The sequence below is a fragment of the Mesoplodon bidens genome (assembly GCF_964165515.1).
Source record: "Mesoplodon bidens genome assembly, chromosome: 3".
NCBI classification, from domain to species: domain Eukaryota; kingdom Metazoa; phylum Chordata; class Mammalia; order Artiodactyla; family Ziphiidae; genus Mesoplodon; species Mesoplodon bidens.
The window spans coordinates 177,183,777-177,203,680 of record NC_138178.1 but is presented as its reverse complement, the minus strand read 5'-3'; the positions used below and the strand labels follow the sequence as shown (position 1 = coordinate 177,203,680).

At 48.9% G+C, this 19,904-nt stretch overlaps 2 protein-coding genes across 3 annotated transcripts in view; one reads left to right on the top strand and one right to left on the bottom strand.

Moving 5' to 3' along the window:
• The window catches only part of COA8 (cytochrome c oxidase assembly factor 8), a 37,494-nt gene extending 28,015 nt beyond the window's left edge, over positions 1-9,479 (bottom strand). Inside the window, exon 1 of the mRNA XM_081227181.1 lies at positions 9,321-9,479. Within this exon, the coding sequence (XP_081083307.1) occupies positions 9,321-9,440 (120 nt within the window). The 5' untranslated portion in view covers positions 9,441-9,479. The remainder of the gene's footprint in view (positions 1-9,320) is intronic.
• Positions 9,480-9,536: 57 nt separating this feature from the next.
• BAG5 (BAG cochaperone 5) lies at positions 9,537-15,037 on the top strand. Of its 2 annotated transcripts, XM_081227177.1 has the most exons (3): positions 9,537-9,811; positions 10,813-10,945; positions 11,288-15,037. In XM_081227177.1, exon 3 carries the CDS (start codon positions 11,316-11,318, stop codon positions 12,657-12,659), a length of 1,344 nt encoding a protein of 447 aa, XP_081083303.1. In that variant the 5' UTR covers positions 9,537-9,811; positions 10,813-10,945; positions 11,288-11,315; the 3' UTR covers positions 12,660-15,037. The 2 variants fall into 2 exon arrangements, with proteins under 2 accessions (XP_081083303.1, XP_081083302.1); XM_081227176.1 differs by lacking the exon at positions 10,813-10,945.
• Positions 15,038-19,904: the final 4,867 nt, after the last annotated feature.

Genomic DNA, 19,904 nt, shown 5'->3' with positions numbered 1-19,904 from the left:
CTGGTGGCGCAGTGGTTGAGAGTCCGCCTGCTGACGCAGGGGACACGGGTTCGTGCCCTGGTCCAGGAAGATCCCACATGCCGCGAAGCAGCTCAGCCCATGAGCCATGGCCGCTGAGCCTGCGCCTCCAGAGCCTGTGCTCCGCAACGGGAGAGGCCACAACAATGAGAGGCCCGCATACCGCAAAAAAAAAAAAAAAAAAAAAAAAAAAAGCTTTCTAAAACCTATGGGATGCAGCAAAAGCAGTTTTAACAGGGAAGTTTATAACAATACAAGCCTATGTCAAAAAACAAGAAAAATCTCAAATAAACAATCTAATCTTACACCTAAAGGAACTAGAGAAAGTAGAACAAACAAAACCCAAAGTTAGTAAAAGGAAAGAAATCACAAAGATCAGAGCAGAAATAAATGAAATAGAAACAAAGAACACAATAGCAAAGATCAATAAAACTAAAAGCTGGTTCTTTGAGAAGATAAAAAAAATTGATAAATCTTTAGCCAGACTCATCAAGAAAAAGAGGGAGAGGACTCAAGTCAATAAAATTAGAAATGAAAAAGGAGACGTTAGGGCTTCCCTGGTGGCACAGTGGTTAAGAATCTGCCTGTCAGTGCAGGGGACATGGGTTCGAGCCCTGGTCCGGGAAGATCCCACATGCTGCGGAGCAACTAAGCTCATGTACCACAACTACTGAGCCTGCGCTCTACAGCCCATGAGCCACAACTACTGAGCCTGTGAGTCACAACTGCTGAGGCCACATGCCACAACTACTGAAGCCTGCACACCTAGAGCCTGTGCTCCACAACAAGAGGAGCCACCACAATGAGAAGCCCGCGCATCACAATGAAGAGTAGCCCCCGCTCACCACAACTAGAGAAAGTCCACGCGCAGCAACAAAGACCCAACATAGCCAAAAAAAAAACAAACAAAAAAAGAAGTTACAACGGACACCGCAGAAATACAAAGCATCATAAGAGACTACTACAAGCAACTCTATGCCAATAAAATGGACAACCTGGAAGAAATGGACAAATTCTTAGAAAGATATAATCTTCCAAGACTAAACCAGGAAGAATTAGAAAATATAAACAGAACAATCACAAGTAATGAAATTGAAACTGTGATTTAAAATCTTCCAACAAACAAAAATCCAGGACCAGATGGCTTCACAGGTGAATTCTATCAACATCTAGAGAAGAGCTAACACCCATCCTTCTCAAACTCTTCCAAAAAATTGCAGAGGAAGGAACACTCCCAAATTCATTCTGTGAGGCCACCATCACCCTGATACCAAAACCAGACAAAGATACTACAAAAAAAGAAAATTACAGACCAATATCACTGATGAATATAGATGCAAAAATCCTCAACAAAATACTAGCAAACAACAACACATTAAAAGGATCATACACCATGGTCAAGTGGGATTTATCCGAGGGATGCAAGGATTCTTCAATATATGCAAATCAATAAATGTGATACACCATACTAACAAATTGAAGAATAAAAACCATATGATCGTCTCAATAGATGCAGAGAAAGCTTTTGACAAAATTCAACACCCATTTATGATAAAAACTCTCCAGAAAGTGAGCAAAGAGGTAACTTACCTCAACATAATAAAGGCCATATACGACAAACCCACAGCAAACATCATTCTCAAGGGTGAAAAACTGAAAGCATTTCCTCTAAGATGAGGAACAAGACAAGGATGTCCACTCTTGCCACTCTTATTCAACATAGTTTTGGAAGTCCTAGCCACAGCAATCAGAGAAGAAAAAGAAATAAAAGGAATACAAATTGGAAAAGAAGAAGTACAACTGTCACTGTCTGCAGATGACATGATACTATACATAGAGAATCCTAAAGATGACACCAGAAAACTACTAGAGCTAATCAATGAATTTGGTAAAGTTGCAGGATACAAAATTAATGCACAGAAATCTCTTGCATTCCTATACACTAACAATGAAAGATCAGAAAGAGAAATTAAGGAAATAATCCCATTCACCACTGAAACAAAAAGAATAAAATACCTAGGAATAAACCCATCTAAGGAGGTAAAAGACCTGTACTCAGAAAACTATAAGACAATGATGAAAGAAATCAAAGATGACACAAAGAGATGGAGAGATATACGATGTTCTTGGATTGGAAGAATCAATATTGTGAAAATGACTATACTACCCAAAGCAATCTACATTTTCAATGCAATCCCTATCAAATTACCAGTGGCATTTTTTACAGAACTAGAACAAAAAAATCTTAAAATTTGTAGGGAGACACAAAAGACCCCAAATAGCCAAAGCAGTCTTGAGGGAAAAAAACGGAGCTGGAGGAATCAGACTCCCTGACTTCAGACTATACTACAAAGCTACAGTAATCAAGACAATATGGTACTGGCACAAAAACAGAAATATAGATCAATGGAACAGGATAGAAAGCCCAGAGATAAACCCATGCACCTATAGTCAACTAATCTATGAAAAAGGAGGCAAGGATATACAATGGGGAAAAGACAGTCTCTTCAATAAGTGGTGCTGGGAAAACTGGACAGCTACAGGTAGAAGAATGAAATTAGAACACTCCCTAACACCATACACAAAAGTAAACTTAAAATGGATTAGAGACCTAAATGTAAGACCAGACACTATAAAACTCTTAGAGGAAAACATAGGAAGGCCACTCTTTGACACAAATCACAGCAAGATCTTATTTGATCCACCTCCTAGAGTAATGGAAATAAAAACAAAAATAAACAAATGGGACCTAATGAAACTTAAAAGCTTTTGCAAAGCAAAGAAAACTACAAACAAGTCGAAAAGACAACCCTCAGAATGGGAGAAAATATTTGCAAATGAATCAATGGACAAAGGATTAATCTCCAAAATATATAAACAGCTCATGCAGCTCAATTTTTTTTTTTTTTTTTTTTTTTTTTTGCCGTATGCAGGCCTCTCACTGTTGTGGCCTCTCCCGTTGCAGAGCACAGGCTCCGGACGCGCAGGCTTAGCAGCCATGGCTCACGGGCCCAGCCGCTCCGTGGCATGTGGGATCTTCCCGGACCAGGGCATGAACCCGTGTCCCCTGCATCGGCAGGCGGACTCTCAACCACTGCGCCACCAGGGAAGCCCCGCAGCTCAATATTAAAGAAACAAACAACCCAATCCAAAAATGGGCAGAAGACCTAAATAGACATTTCTCCAAAGAAGACATACAGATGGCCAAGAAGCACATGAAAAGTTGCTCATCGTCACTAATTATTAGAGAAGTGCAAATCAAAACTACAATGAGGTATCACCTCACACCAGTTAGAATGGGCATCATCAGAAAATCTACAAAGAACAAATGCTGGAGAGGGTGTGGAGAAAAGGGAACCCTCTTGCACTGTTGGTAGGAATGTAAACTGATACAGCCACTATGGAGAACAGTATGGAGGTTCCTTTAAAAACTAAAAATAGAGCTACCATATGACCCAGCAATCCCACTACTGGGCATATACCCAGAGAAAACCATAATTCAAAAAGACGCATGGACCCCAATGTTCACTGCAGCACTATTTACAACAGCCAGGACATGGAAGCAACCTAAATGCCAATCGACAGATGAATGGATAAAGAAGATGTGGTACATAAATTCAATGGAGTATTACTCAGCCATAAAAAGGAACAAAATTGGGTCATTTGTAGAGACGTGGATGGATCTAGAGACTGTCATACAGAGTGAAGTAAGTCAGAAAGTGAAAAAAAAATATCGTATATTAACACATATATGGGGAACCTAGAAAAATGGTAAAGAATAACCAGTTTGCAGGGCAGAAATAGAGACACAGATGTAGAGAACAAACGTATGGACACCAAGGGGGGAAAGTGGAGGGGTGGTGGTGGTGGTGGTGGTGGTGGTGGTGGGATGAATTGGGAGATTGGGATTGACATATATACACTAATATGTATAAAATAGATAATAAGAACCTGCTGTATAAAAAAATAAATAAAATTCAAAAATTCCAAAAAAGAAGGAAGGGGATAGAGGCAAACCCTATAGATTGAAAGAAAACTATAAGAATATTAATCAATCTCAATGTGTAGACCTTATTTGCATGCTGATACAAGCAAATTGTAAAAGAAAACATTTATGACATTTCTAAGACAACTGAAGAAATTTGAACGTTGGAAATTTGCTGGGATTAAGGAATTATAAAATTTTAGGTGTGACAATGGTATTATGTTTTATATATATATATATATACACACACACACATATATGTATATATATTTAAGTCTGTATCTTTTAAAGATATATACTGAAATACTTACAAATGAAATATGTCTGCTATTTGGCATAAAATTATCTGGGAAGGGGGACTGGATGGGGGTAAGGATGAAATAAACAGCCATGAGTGGATAACTGTAGAAGCAGGGTACTGGATACACAGCAATTCTTTATCTTCTTCTATCTTTGTACATGTTTTAAATTTCCCATAAGTAACAAAAAAAGAAAATCAATAAATCAAAGTAATTCTCCACATTAACAGAACAAGGGGAAATCATGTAATTGTTTCAGTAGGTGAAGAAAAAGCATTTGGTAGCGTCACAACACTGGACTGAGAGTGGGAAAACACTGATTTCAATCCTGACTCTGCTCTGTGATAGCAGGCCAGTCACTTTACATCTCTGGGTCCCAATCTCCTCACCTTTATGATAATAGAGTTAAATTGCATGGTTTTTTTTTTTTTTTTTTTTTTTTTCTTTTTGCGGTATGCGGGCCTCTCACTGTTGTGGCCTCTCCCGTTGCGGAGCACAGGCTCCGGACGCGCAGGCCCAGAGGCCATGGCTCACGGGCCCAGCCGCTCCGCGGCATATGGGATCCTCCCAGACCGGGGCACGAACCCGTATCCCCTGCATCGGCAGGCGGACTCTCAACCACTGCGCCACCAGGGAGGCCCAAATTGCATGGTTTTTAAGTCCTCCCACCCCAGCTTTGTTTTCCAACTATTTATTGAAAGCCTTTGAAATACTAGAAATATCCATGTTAACCTTAAAATTCAATGACTAGCTCTCTCACCAGTTTCTCATTTATCCTGAGTTTCAACTTCTTCCTATGAGGTTTATTCCAAATCTAAACTTGGGGATTTTGGAGATCATTCTCCTTAATGAAAATGTAAGCAAAATGTGACACCAGTAGCTCCATTATCTGTTATTTGCAAATATTACCTCTCCATGCTGAGGGCCTGTTTCTCTGTTTTGTTCATCTAAAAATTACTAGAAGAAAAATTTTAATTCATTATCCTTTGGATAAAGGAACTATAACACGTATATTCCTTAAGTGCAAGCATTATGATCTTGAAACTGTTTAATCTTACTGTAAAAGTAAGTAATTATTGAAAAGTAATTATTCAATCTCATCTATAAAATGGGGATGATAAAAGCACCTACTGGACAGAATTTTGAAGCTTAAATAAGGTAAAATATGTAAAGTTTTCAGAAGAGTGCATGCAAGTGCTTGATAAATGTTTACTATCAGTATAAACGTGACGGAATTCAGGACTATAAGCAAATATTCATGCATATAATGTAACCGTGGTTCCCTGACTTGTGAACTTATTGGACTTGCCCTTAAGAATCCTGATGTTTGGGGCTTCCCTGGTGGCACAGTGGTTAAGAACCTGCCTGCCAACGCAGGGGACACGGGTTGGAGCCCTGGTCCAGGAAGATCTCACATGCCACGGAGCAACTAAGTCCGTGCGCCACAACTACTGAGCCTGCGCTCTAGAGCCCACGAGCCCCAACTACTGAAGCCCACGCGCCTAGAGCCCGTGCTCCGTAACAAGAGAAGTCACCATAATGAGAAGTCCGCGCATTGCAAACAAGAGTAGCCCCCGCTCGCCGCAACTAGAGAAAGCCCACGTGCAGCAATGAAGACCCAACGCAGCCAAAAATAAATAAATAAATAAATAAATTTATTTTTAAAAAAAAGAGAGAGAGAGAATCCTTATGTTTTATCTCGACAGAGCTGGGGGGAAAACAACTAGACAAATTAAGAAAATAAGTGAATATCCTGATGCCCAGGCTGCATCCCAGACCAATCACATCAAAGTCTCTGGGGGTGGGCCCCGGCATTTCTTAGTCTTCCAGATCCTTCCAAATGTGCAGGCAAAGGTGTAAACCAATGACGTAAACAACAAAGGTAAGGAATAAGCAGGTACAAAGCAGCTAGAGAACTCCTGATTTGACAGCTCAGTTGAATCTGGGTTTGGAAGGAAAAGTGGTGCTTAACTCCAAGCTCTCTAATGGTTTTCTATTAAAAACCGGTAGCCAGGGACTTGCCTGGTGACACAGTGGTTAAGAATCCACCTGCCGGCTTCCCTGGGGGCGCAGTGGTTGAGAGTCCGCCTGCCGATGCAGGGGGCACGGGTTCGTGCCCCGGTCCGGGAGGATCCCACGTGCCGCGGAGTGGCTGGGCCCGTGGGCCACGGCCGCTGAGCCTGCGCGTCCGGAGCCTGTGCTCCACAGCGGGAGAGGCCGCAGCAGTGGGAGGCCCGCGTACCGCAAAAAAAAAAAAGAACCCACCTGCCAATGCAGGGGACACGGGTTCAAGCCCTGCTCTGGGAAGATCCCACATGCTGCAGAACAACTAAGTCTGTGTGCCACAATTACTGAAACCTGTGCGCCTAGAGCCCATGCTCCACAATAAGAGAAGCCACCGCAATGAGAAGCCCGCACGCCGCAACTAGAGAAAGCCCACGCACAGCAACGAAGACCCAACACAGCCAGAAATAAATAAATAAATTTATTTAAAAAAAAAAAAAAACAGTAGCCAGGGAATTCCCTGGCCACTCAGTGGTTAGGACTCTACGCTTTCACTGCTGAGGGCCCAGGTTTAATCCCTGGTCAGGGAACTAATATCCCGCAAGCTGCACAGCATGGCCAAAAAATAAATAAATAAATAAATAAATAAATAAATAATAATAATAAACTGGTAGCCAGAGATTAGAGAGGGAAATAAATTGTGTAGGTCCTAAAAGCAGGTCTCCTTAACGCAAGCGAAGAACAAAGAATGAGAAAATACATAGGGTGAACTAGAAATACAGGATTAAAATATATCTCTTTAGATAAAGAAAACAAAAGGTTTAGGACCTGTGACTTTTAAGAAGATCTTAAAAAATATTTAAAATCACAGCCTGAAAGACAACAATCTCTGTCTGCTGCAGGAATTTAATTACCTGGAGAACCGGCTGTGTGCTCAGGAAGCACACAAAGATGGGGCCAAATACATAGGAAACACAAATTGCCCTGAGGAAAGAACTGTTCTTTAACGTCCCATCCAAAACCTAGCGTAATGGGGAACACATTCTAAAAAACAACAACAAGGGCTTCCCTGCTGGAGCAGTGGTTGAGGGTCTGCCTGCCTGCCGATGCAGGGGACGCGGGTTCGTGCCCCGGTCCGGGAAGATCCCACATGCCGTGGAGCGGCTGGGCCCGTGAGCCATGGCCGCTGGGCCTGCGCGTCCGGAGCCTGTGCTCCGCAGCAGGAGAGGCCACAACAGTGAGAGTCCCGCGTACCACAAATAAGTAAATAAATAAATAAAAAACAACAACAACAACAACACAAGTCGTAAGGCTAGACCGGGGAAGGTCTGCTCTGACTCATGGGTCAGCTGCCCCACTTTCAGCCTCATCGGCATCATGGCCTTCAAAGGTGTAGGCAGTCCAACAGCTGCGCAGCCCCGGGTCCTTGTCACTCGGACTGCAAAAGGCAGAGGTCTCATCTCGAGGATCAGACCCACAGTAAGGCTTACTTTAACAGAAGGCCGTATGTCAACAGAGAAAGCCCTGTGTGGGTGCTTTTCTTTTTTCCAGCACTTGTTCACAAAAGAAGTTGGGCTAAGTCCTCACCCTGGGGGCAGTTGTTGGCTGATGTTGTTTGCCCTCCCAGAGCATTTTCAGATACCTGTTGAGTATCTTTCTGCCCAAAGACTGAGATGCTGGTGGGTTTCTATGTTCTAGGCACAGAAGTCAGGGTTGCGGCCACTGTATGAGGGAACTGAGCCAGAGGCTTGGGGTCTAGGTGCCCAGTTGCCCTGGTAACTCCCGGTTTAAACTGTAAACCAGACAGAACTTCAAAGCTGCATTTATAAAAGCATGCCAATAGCAACAGACCAAAATAAATGAAAATTTAAAGGCAGGCACGTTTTGGAATTCTTAATAGGCTCTTTTTATCCTTCTTTAATTATCGTTTAAAGGATGCTTGCCAGCCTCGCTCCTTAGCCTGCTGGCAAATGAAACGTTAGTTTTTGTATGCTTTTTTGGGGGCGGGGGGGTGGCTGCACCGCGCGGCATGCGGAACTTCCCCGACCAGGGATAGAACTCGCATCCTCTGCAGTGGAAGCGCGGAGTCTTACGCACTGGACCGCCAGGGAGGTCCAGTATTTTTAGGCTTCGTTTAAATATTCTATCTGCAGCCCATTCCACACCGTTAGTCCAAATTTTCATGTGACAGTTGGAATGAAGGCCTACGGCTCCCTCAAGCAAAACATCCTTCCCCAAAGCAGTGCAATTTATAAAAACTGCTCGCCACCCCTTGCTGCTAAAGATACTCATCTTTGTGCATCTTTGGTCAGTAACATGCATATATGCACACACAGTTTCCAAACCAGAAAAAGCGTTCAACTGGAAGTCCTACAAGATATGACGATAGTTTGTCATCACTTGACGAAAAGCACTAATAATTTGCACGAGGCCAAGCGCGCGCGAACACACACACACACGCTATGCTTATCAACAGCTCTTTGAATGTAAAGACTAATTATCCCCGACAAGAAATAAGGTACGTGTAAACTTCCTAGCTGACTCTGCTCTATTTTTTTTTTTTTTTTTTTTATTTATTTATGGCTGTGCTGGGTCTTCGTTTCTGTGCGAGGGCTTTCTCTAGTTGCGGCAAGTGGGGTCCACTCCTCATCGCGGTGCGCGGGCCTCTCATTATCGCGGCCTCTCTTGTTGCGGAGCACAGGCTCCAGACGCGCAGGCTCAGTAACTCTGCTCTATTTAACAGAAGTTCTGTCAACAGCCCCGGGGTGGGGCGACGCAGGACACTTGGGGGCGCCGGGGCCTCCCCACTCTCCACGCGCCCGTCCCCCCACGCCGCGTACGCTGCTCCGCGCCAGGCCCGTGCCGGCTCGGGGACCCTGCTCCCGGGTAGCTCAGCCGAGGCCGCCAGTGCGGCAACGCAGGTGAGCGCCCACGTGTGTCCCTGAGGGGCGCGGCTCGGGTCTGTCGCCCCTCGCGGTCACACCCGGCCCAACCTCTCCGGGAACCACGCTCACCCGGCTCGGCGCGGCATCCCTGCGCTCACCGCCGCGCTCGGGGACGAGCTGGCAGCCGCCGCCGGAGAAGGGGCGGCAGAGAGGAAGGAGGACCCTCCTCGGGGGTCGCAAGGCCGCCATGGCTGCCGTCCGGCGGCTACCGCGACGCACAGCGGAGTCGCGACGGTGCGAGGGGCTGCCTTACGGCACGGTCGCAAAGTCCGCGGGAGGGGACGACTCGGCCGACCATGAGCTTGCCCTGCATGTGACAGGCTGCGTGGGCGGCCGAACGGGGCGAGCGCGCCCGGTGGCAGCTCCTCGGGCGCGGGCATTCAGGGGATTGCGCTAGGCGGCTAGCGGCGGGCTCAGCAAGGGTCGAGGTGCAGCGCGGACGCCGGAGGACTTTTTCCCAGTGCGGGGGGTATTCGGCCCTGGGGCGGGGCTGCCGGGCCCGGCGACGGCAGGACTGCGGGGAGTTGGCGGCGAAGCGTGCGATGGCGCGGGCGGCGCAGGTGAGCGAGGGCGGAGGCGTCCGCGGGGTGGGGGCGCGCGGTCTCCCCTCGGCGCGGGCTGCCAGCGGACGACCCCTGTCCCTGGGCGCCACCCCCGCCCCGGGTTAGACGCGGCCGGGCCTGGTTTCGGAGCCGGGCTCCCCGCAGCCGACCGGGCCCGAGTTCCCTCCCTTCTCGCCGGCTCCCATGGCCCGGCCGAGCGCGGCCGTCCCCTCCCCCCACGGGCCACTGTGATGTCAGGCCGGCGGGCGCGTCGTGGGGCCCGGGCGAGACGCCCGGAGCGGCCGTTGCGGCCAGTAGCTGCCGTTGCCACCGCCGGCCCCTTCACTGGCTGCCCCGTTCAGACCTAGCCGGGACGGGGAGAGAGATGCAGCTTGGGGCGCAGCTCCGGTGCCGCACCCCGTAAAGGGTCGATCTTCCATCTGGCCACTTCACCCACGGGAAGCCAAGACCAAACCAGCTTAGACCGCTGCTGGGTAAAGTGCTGGGAGGGCCGGGCGAGAGAGGAGGAAACAGTCGAGGCAGCCTGCTCTTCCGGGCTTCCAGAGGCGTGTTCTGGGCTCGGCCACCCACAGGGGATTAGTTTCGGTTGAGCATCCATCCCCCTCCCGTGAAAGAGCGTTAAAAAAAAAAAAATGCGTTAAGCCCTTCTGGACCCTTAAAGCGAGGCTGGTGAATGAAATCGTCATAGTTGTCTCATTCTCGTGGGGTGTGTTTTGGAGGTGGAGAGGCGCATGATAGGGCCCAGGCGGTACTAGGCCTCCGAAGCCCAAGGTGGTGCCTTTAACGTAACGCCAGTCGCCCTCCCTGTGGAATTTTATCCCTGTGCAGGGAGCATTTGTGAGGTATGGAAAGGGTGGGGCGAGAAACAGGGTCTCTTTACACAAGTGCTTAAAGGGTGGAGAAGTAGTAGAGCTGGGACTTTGGGGCGTGTCTGCGAACCCCTGGTGTTTGTCTCCGTGGCCCAGCTCCCTTTGTTTAGTTCCTTTTCCTGAAACTAGGCATAGCACTTTGGCCTGGTGGGGTTGCTTCAGTGTACCCATGACGTCTGGAAGGTTAGAAGAGCTGCTGTTTTACATTCCGCAGAGGTGCCCTGCCCTTGCCAAAACCCAGCTTCCAGTGCTAAGACCTAAGGTACTTGTGCTTTTTCCAAGCTGATGGTTCAACCTCATGGCATACTTATGAAGGCATATGCCGTTTTCTTTGATGACTGAGGAAACTGAATTTGCCAGGTCCGGAGCTCCGGCGCATATTCCCCACTGCAGTAACCCCGGTCTCAATCACTGTCATGTTTAGGTTATTTTCGGGAGAGGGAGTTGATTAGTCACTCTAATTTCTGTACTTGAGTGTGACTGTCCTTGGGATCGCAATAACAAGCCGTATTTCTTAAGCATATCTTTGTAGAATGAATTAATAGATGATCACCATTCTGCAGGCTTTGTGGTGTAATAAGTTATCATGTTTGTCATCTTTTAGTGCTTGTGAAACTGAACACAACAAAAGTATGGAGATGGGAAACCAACATCCTTCTATTAGTAGGCTTCAGGAGATCCAAAAGGAGGTAAAAAGCATAGAACAGCAAGTCATTGGTTTCAGCGGTCTGTCAGACGACAAGAATTACAAGAAACTGGAGAGGATTCTAACAAAACAACTTTTTGAAATAGACTCGGTAGATACTGAAGGAAAAGGAGATATTCAGCAAGCTAGAAAGAGGGCAGCACAAGAGACAGAACGTCTTCTCAAAGAGTTGGAGCAGAATGCAAACCACCCACACAGGATCGAAATAGAGAACATTTTTAAAGAAGCCCAGTCCCTAGTGAAAGAGAAGATTGTGCCATTTTATAGTGGAGGCAACTGTGTAACTGATGAGTTTGAAGAAGGCATCCAGGATGTCATTTTGAGGCTGACACACGTTAAGACTGGAGGCAAGATCTCCTTGCGGAAAGCCCGGTATCACACTTTAACCAAAATCTGTGCAGTGCAGGAGATTATCGAGGACTGTGTGAAAAAGCAGCCTTCCCTGCCACTTTCTGAGGACACGCATCCCTCAGTTGCCAAAATTAACTCTGTGATGTGTGAAGTGAACAAGACCAGAGGCACTCTGATTGCCCTTCTTATGGGAGTGAACAGTACTGAGACTTGCAGGCACTTATCTTGTGTGCTCTCGGGGCTGATGGCTGATCTGGATGCTTTAGACGTGTGCGGGCGCACAGAAATCAGAAATTACCGGAAGGAGGTCGTGGAAGATATCAACCAGTTATTGAAGTACTTGGATTTAGAAGAGGAAGCAGATACCACTCGTGCGTTTGACCTGGGGCAGAATCATTCCATTTTAAAAATAGAAAAGGTCCTCGAGAGAATGAGAGAAATAAAAAACGAACTTCTTCAAGCACAGAATCCTTCAGAATTGTACCTGAGCTCCAAAACAGAACTGCAGGGTTTGATTGGACAGTTGGATGAGGTAAGTCTTGAAAAAAACCCCTGCATCCGGGAAGCCAGGAGAAGAGCGGTGATTGAAGTTCAGACCCTCATCACTTACATCGACTTGAAGGAAGCCCTTGAGAAAAGAAAGCTGTTTGTTTGTGCGGAGCACCCCTCACACAGAGCCGTCTGGAATGTCCTGGGAAACCTGTCAGAGATCCAGGGGGAAGTTCTCTCGTTTGACGGCAGCCGAAATGATAAGAACTACGTCCGCCTGGAAGAGCTGCTCACCACGCAGCTGCTCGCCCTGGACGCCGTGGACCCCCAGGGAGAGGAGACGTGCAAGGCCGCCCGGAAGCAGGCGGTGAAGCTTGCACAGAATATTCTCAGCTATCTCGACTTGAAATCCGATGAGTGGGAGTACTAAAACGCCAGAGAGCCCACGGTTGATCATTCTTATTTTGCACTTTATATATATTTGTCTGTGTATGTATAGAGAGCTTTCAGTTTGCTGAGCCTGAATGTGATTTATACATGCATATGTCAATCTCAGTATTTATGATTTAAGCAAATTCAGTATCTCTGCTGCTTTTGATGTTGAAAAACAAATATTATGACATAGTAACTTTTCCATTTGGATCCCTATGCTGTGGTGTGGTTTTTTGTTGTTTCTTTTTAAATCAGTAAATGGAACGGGGGCAGCTTTTAAAACAGTTTTAACAGGTTGTTCAAGCGTTAAAATGCGGATATTTCAGAATCTAGAATAGACATAACCTTACATAATAAATACCAGGACAATTATGAGGAAGGGGGAAATTTTTGGTTAAATAGAAGTAAGGTCCAAGCACAAACGCAGTACAATGATATGTTTCATTATGCTAAATAAAGCAGAAGGATTTTTTTCATTTATAAAACCCAACTGGTCCCACCCAATTTAATAGGGTGGGAGTCTTTTTGTTTTTTTTGGATGGTGGGTTTTTTCATAAACATTTTTTGTTTGACATACACTGTATTTTCTCCTGTACTCTGCATTTAGAGGGGGAGTCTTACTTTTGTGTATGACATAATAAAATTATGAAAATGAATAGCGAAAACACCTTTGAGACTGCATTGAAGAAGGGATAAAACACCAGCTGAGACCTTCCGGTTGTTTTTGTTTGTAAAATTTCAACTTGCAATTTCCCTTAGAAATTACTAAGGATGGGAACATTTAAATGAAGTTAATGGACTTTTAAAAAAAAAGGAAACACCCACACCCATAGTAAGATAATGAAAAGTGGAAATTACCAATTATCAGGTTATGCTAAAAGAAGCAAAAATGTCTGCGTGTAGCATGTAATGGGCTTCTTCTGTCGTTCAAGGCGGCATAAGGGACAAACTTGTTAAACATTCCCAATGCTGGTTTAGTGTATGAGAGCAGAAACTGTCAGCAGCCCTGCAAGACCCGCTCTTTGAAGCTTGTTCAGGGGAAGCGAGCATCAGCTCCCTGCACCTGCAGACATTGCACTCCGGGCACCTGCTGCATTCCTTAGCTCGTGTTATTGGCACATGGATGCTTCTCTAGTGCCTGAAAGGGCCAGTAAAGTCTATCAGTGCAGGCAATTTTTTTCTTCTGCTAAAGGGTATACATATTTCTGTACATAGTTTTTGAGGATCCAAGTTTACCAGTTGGCTGCTAATGTGAACAAAAGAATTTCCCAGAGTTCTGAAGTGCCTTGATAACTTGCTGCCCCAGTATTATAACTAACAGACTACTCTGTAGTCAGCTCTCAAAATAATCGTATTAGAATACATCTTTTGAGCGCTATAGTAATTTGTTACTTTCTTTCAGAGATATTAAGTTGATAACTTTGGAAACAGCTAAAAATAAAATGGATAAAGGAATAGCCCTAAATACCTAAAAGATGATAAACGTGTAGCCCTAAAAAATTTTCACTTTGTCTCAGTACTGCCCAATAATTAAAAGCCCTTGGTATGTCTTTCCTACTAGAAATGTTCTAGATTCATCGGACAGTGGGGTCAAAGGGCAATCAGAGGTCTTTGGGCCGTGAGCCTTCCACCTGCACGTCCAGCGGGCTTTCAGGGCAGCTTATTGGTAGCTCATGCTGACCGAAGTCGTTTCAGGATTGCTATTCTGTATCATAATTTCAGGGTGCTCTTGAAATCTTGAGGAGTTTTTAAGTTCGAGCACTGTTGGCATACTTGTATCACTGGGCAATCAAGGCTGTACTCTAACTCACTTCAGACGTACACACATCCTGCACCAGGCCCCACTGCTTCACGTTAATTTCAGATTTGAAAGTTAAATGTTAGCCTGTCCTTTCAGAGTATCCATTGTTGTTTGAAAGCAGGTCTTCCTCTAGCATTCATTTCCAGCAGTGTTTTCCATAACTCGCAGAGATGCCCAAAACTGCTAAGCTTTGCGCATCGGGGGTGAGTATAGGGTAGTGAGCCGGTCCACGGTCATGTTGGATTTCTCACGGGGATTGTTTTGGTCATTGAAATAATCAGATCAGCCTTGAGTGCTGAGCAGTGACGCTCCCTGTCTTCAGTCTGCTCTAGTTCCTTTTACCGGGTGATTCGGGTCCCGTAAGGAGCCCCAGCGATACTGGCTTTAGCTGCTACTGCCTTTCGTGAGGAGGCGTGCGTGTTAATGGGGCCGCTGCATGTATTTTGGGTTCATCACTTTGTATTGTATTTTTATGATCTGACATGAAGAGACTCTGTACTGGAAGTAAAACCTTCCCCCTAAGAATGTTTGGCCTTGGGTCTGCATTAAACTGTATAATCCATGTTCATGAAAAATTGGCTGGGACCGTGTTTACCTTCCATTCAGCCGGCATTGCCTTCAGGTCATTCTTTACCCAAACAGGTTAATCAGCCTACCGTGAAGTAGTTAAGAAAATAAATAGAATGACTATGTCTACTAAGTACAACTTAATGCTTTATTTTGCTAAACTGCCTGGGTATATTTGACATAATTTAGTATATTTGAAAAGTTGAACCAGTTTTTCTCATTTGTTTTACTTGGCCAGTTTTTAATCTGGTTTTGGAGGGTCTAAGCTTATCCTGTTCACACAGGTTTTTTTAAGCAAAGCTTTTTAGCTTTTAACTCATGCAGTGTTTTTCTCAAGAATAATTGGAGAACAATTTGCCACACTGATTTTGACGTATAATTCAGGTGTGTCATTCCAGCGTGTTGGTTCTCGTCCCCGCCCCATGAACTGTGTGACTACTGTAATACCATGTCTTAAATAATTCAGTATTATTTTGAGATAGACATACTAGTATACCCTTAATTATTGATGAAATAAATAAAAAAATCTCTTAGCTTCCCTTTGCAGTGGAGAAAGGACATGAGTCTGAGGTGTGAGTCCTGTCGTCATGTTTTCACCTTTGGGTACTGTCTGACTTAGGTGCCCCTGAGCAGGCCAGGCCCGGGGGAGGGCTCCTTGGCTCCAGTCGGGGGCAGCGGTGTGAGGGTGCTGCAGCGCAGAGCACAGACGGGGATCCAGTGGCAGGTGAAGGGGTAACTGTGCCCCCGTAAACAACCCAGGAAGTGGGGAGGCCAGGGAACCTGGAGCAGATGTGGCCTCACGTGCTGCTTCCCTGGGGAGGGTGCCCGCGGGCCAAGCGCACAGGAGCTGCCCTTACTCGCAGGAGGGGAAACTCGAGGCGTTCTGGAAAGGTCCTCTCCCTGGAGGAAAGGTTTGAGGTACGGTGTTGTGCTGTGGAAGCTCATCGTAACGGAGCTGTTTTTCTGGCCCCTTGAGGGTCTCGTGCTCTGCCGCCTGAGCTGGCCGGCGGCCGTGTCTCTCTGACCATCTAGTCCTTCCGGCGTTCCCAACGTGCTCCGCCCTGCCTCGGGCTCCCTCACCCACCTCGCAGCGCACCCTCGCTTTGGCAGTTGTCTGTCGTAAACCCATTACAACCCATTACCCGGTGGCAGCAACTGGTTTTGCCTTTTCCCCGTCTCCTCCTACAGGCCCGCTTCTGTCTTCTCTGCCTGCGTGTCCGGTGATCCAAGTGGCGAAGCAGCGCGGCCAGCCCCGCCGTGCAGGTGTGTGATGTGTAAGAGGCCAGCCGCCAGGAGAGACAAATGGCACAGGTTAAAAAGACAGGCAATTTGACATGTTTAATTCTCTGCCGCCCCCCAAGACGCGCTCTGCCCCGTTAGGCTTGGGTTACTTATGCACGTTAGAAAGTGTTCTCAAGGACTCCCCTGGTGGCACAGTGGTTAAGAATACGCCTGCCGGGCCTCCCTGGTGGCGCAGTGGTTGAGAGTCCGCCTGCGGATGCAGGGGATACGGGTTCGTGCCCCGGTCTGGGAGGATCCCATATGCAGCGGAGCGGCTGGGCCCGTGAGCCATGGCCGCTGGGCCTGCGCATCCGGAGCCTGTGCTCCGCAGCGGGAGAGGCCACAGCAGTGAGAGGCCCGCATACCGCAAAAAAAAAAAAAAGAAAAAAAAAAAAAAGAATACGCCTGCCAATGCAGGCGACACGGGTTTGAACCCTGGTCCGGGAAGATCCCACATGCCGCGGAGCAACTAAGCCTGTGTGCTACAACTACTGAGCCTGCACCCTAGAGCCCTTACGCCATAACTACTGAAGCCCATGCGCCTAGAGCCCGTGCTCTGCAACAAGAGAAGCCACCGCAATGAGAAGCCCGTGCACCGCAGGAAGAGTAGCCCCCGCTCACTGCAACTAGAGAAAAGCCCGCGTGCAGCAACAAAGACCCAACGCGGCCAAAAATAAATAAATTAATTTAAAAAAAAAAAAACTGTTCTCAAGCTCTTGCTGTGTGCTCGGTGCTCAGGTTGGGAAATGTCCATCCTATTGTGTCTCAACCAGCGTGGAGGTGGTAAAGGACACGCTTGTCCCGCATCCATCTCGGGCATAAACTCCAGGATGTCAGGAGAGCAGGGCAGGTCCTCTGTGAGCGCTGGAGAGAGACCGTGAGTGCCATGGGCCAGGGAGGCTGAGGGACAGGGCTCAGGGACCCCCCCAGAGGCTGGTCAGGAACAAGACAGGAGAAACCCCAGCGCGGGGCAGCGATGTCGCACAGGGGCTGAGCAGCACAGCACTGGCAAACTTGGTTCTTACTTCCAGGGCGCAGAAGCGCTAACTGGATGGCGAGTGAGGCCCGCATCGGGGCCCGGAGGCAGGTCAGCGGGTGCCCAGCTGTCAGAGTGTCTGATGCGGGTCGGGGGGGTGTCCTACGTTGCTTCCGCTATCATTTAAACATTTTTCAAGCCATCGTTGAGTGAACCTTCCTGCGTGCCAGGCCCTGGGCAAAACGTCTCAGGTGCATGTTAAACTCTGGGAACCATTCCACGGCAGGTTTTGGTAAGTGTATTTCACAGATTTGGACTCTACAGCAATCACTTGCCCAAGGCACTGCCCGAGGCCGCATGGCGAACCGGGAGGACAGGACAGCCCAGTAGGGTACGTGCAAGCACAGGGTTTACCTGGAGGGTCCCACCCCAGGGGCTCTGACTTCATCAGCGTGGGTGCAGGCTGGATGGCGGGAAGGCGTCCGGAGGGTCTGAGAACTCGGCCAGTTCAAGTGTAGTTGGCATTTCCCCCGCTTAGGATTCACAGACCTTCGGAGCTCCAGGCACCCGTGACTCCCAGTTGGAGAAACACTGGAGAAACACCGAACCGGTCACAGCAGATGGCTGATGTTGTTTGTACACTAACGTTTTAAACTCCTGCGCCATTTCCCTGTAGCCTCCCGTCTCCTGGTCCTCACACCCACGTGACTGTCCCACCTCATCCTCCAGCAGACTCAGGATGTGGAGCTGGGTGGAGGGACGAGCCACCATTGGTGGGTTCTGTCACCTCCGCCCCATCCCTGAGACAGCGGCGTGGCCTGGTACTGGCCCCCGCTCCCCTGCCGCATCCCTCGGGGCCCGTGGGCTTGTCACCCCCCTGCCGGCCGCGGCGCCTTCCGAGGCAGAAGCTTCTCTCCATCCTTGCAGCCTCGGGCCCAGGCAGCAGTGGGCGCTCGGACACCCTTTGGCTGAACTTCTCTTTAGAAAGAGTGTCCTTGGCTCCTGGCACATGAGACATATTCCCCAAAACACTTGCTGCATAAGTAATGGAAAATCTCAGACCTTCAGATGGCTTCACAAAGTGTTTAGAATCAGGGGGATTCCCTGGCGGTGCAGTGGTTAGGACTCCACACGCTCACTGCCGAGTGCCTGAGTTCAATCCCTGGTCGGGGAACTAAGATCCCACAAGCTGCACAGTGCAGCCAAAAAAAAAGGAAAGAAGTATGCAGAGAATTTAACAGGCAGGCACAGAAGCCAGCCACGTCCCATGGGCCTGGCTCTTGAGCCTGAGGTCTCGTCGGCACCGTCCACAGCCTCATCATGCTGCCCTCCCCCACAGGCCAGCTTAGGCAGGCCCAGGCCACCCTCAGGGTCCCATATGCCTTATTTTCTCTGGGAGGCCCAGGTTCCGTCTTTTCAGAAAAAGGCATCTTTGGGCACTCATCCCCGACTCAGCCACTCAAAAGAAAGGCAGGTGTCCCAGGGCGAACTGGGACCAACAGGGTTATCAGGGTGGCCCCGGAGGTAGGGGCCACGCGAGGGCCGGGGGAAGAGTGTGAGGGCAGACCAACAGCTGTGCAAAGGCCCTGGGGTGCAGCAGCCCCTGTGGTTGTAGTCAGGTGAGAGTCTGCAGGGCTGGATCCCACAGGGCCTTGCTGGCTATGGGGGGAGCCATGTGTGCCTGGCAAGGCAGGATTGCACCTAGACCAGAGGCTCCCCAAAAACAAGAGAGCCAGGTTCAGGTGGCCTTCTGAGACTGGGTGCTTCTGGGGAGACCCTGCCAGGCCCAGCCCACAGCAGCTCCATCAAGCCAGGCCCCATGACTTTTGCCATGGATGGCCGTCCAGGTGCTAGGCCTGTGCTTGAGCCAGCTTGAGAGAGCGCCCCTTGGGGGGGGTCCCTCCAGATGAGATCCCTAGAGGCCTGTGTGAGCCCCACTGTGCGCGGGGCCTGCCCGGCTGGGTGGAAAAGGATGGCCTAGATAGACCCACCGCACGGCCCGGCCCTCCGCACGGCCCGGCCCTCCGCACGGCCCGGCCCGCACCGCGGCGCACCTGCTCCCACGTTGGGCCCCTGACCTTGGAGGGTGGTCTTCTTCCCCTCCGCGGCCCGCCCTCCAGTTTTGTTTTGCTGTGCGGCCGCCAGGCGGCGCCCGCGGCCCAGTTTCACGGAGCCCAGGACCCGCCCGGGTGGAGGGAGCAGCAGGCAGCAGGCAGGGGTGCCGGCCGCGCAGCTGCCCTCGGGATGCTGGACAGGTGGCCGCGGCGCCGCTTGGCTACGGCTTCTGCCCCCGAGCTGTGCGTGGTGCTCGTGCTGGGTTCCATGACCCGTCACGCCGCGACCACGCGCTCTGATGGGTCCTTGTGGAGGCCTGTGGATCTCGCAGCTTCTGACTCACCCCTCGGAGTTGGGGGTCCAGCAGGACCGTCTCAGGCCGGGTCTGCTCACCTGCCCACAGCTCATGTGGCATCGCGCCATCAGGGTGGAGCTGGGTGGCCTGGCAGGCAAGGCAGCCCTGCAGTCCGCCCCCATCTCTACGCAGGCTGGTCCCTCCCTCCTGGGCAGTTGAGCTCAACCTTCACGTCCAAGCCAAATGCCACATCCTGCCCCCTGCCCCG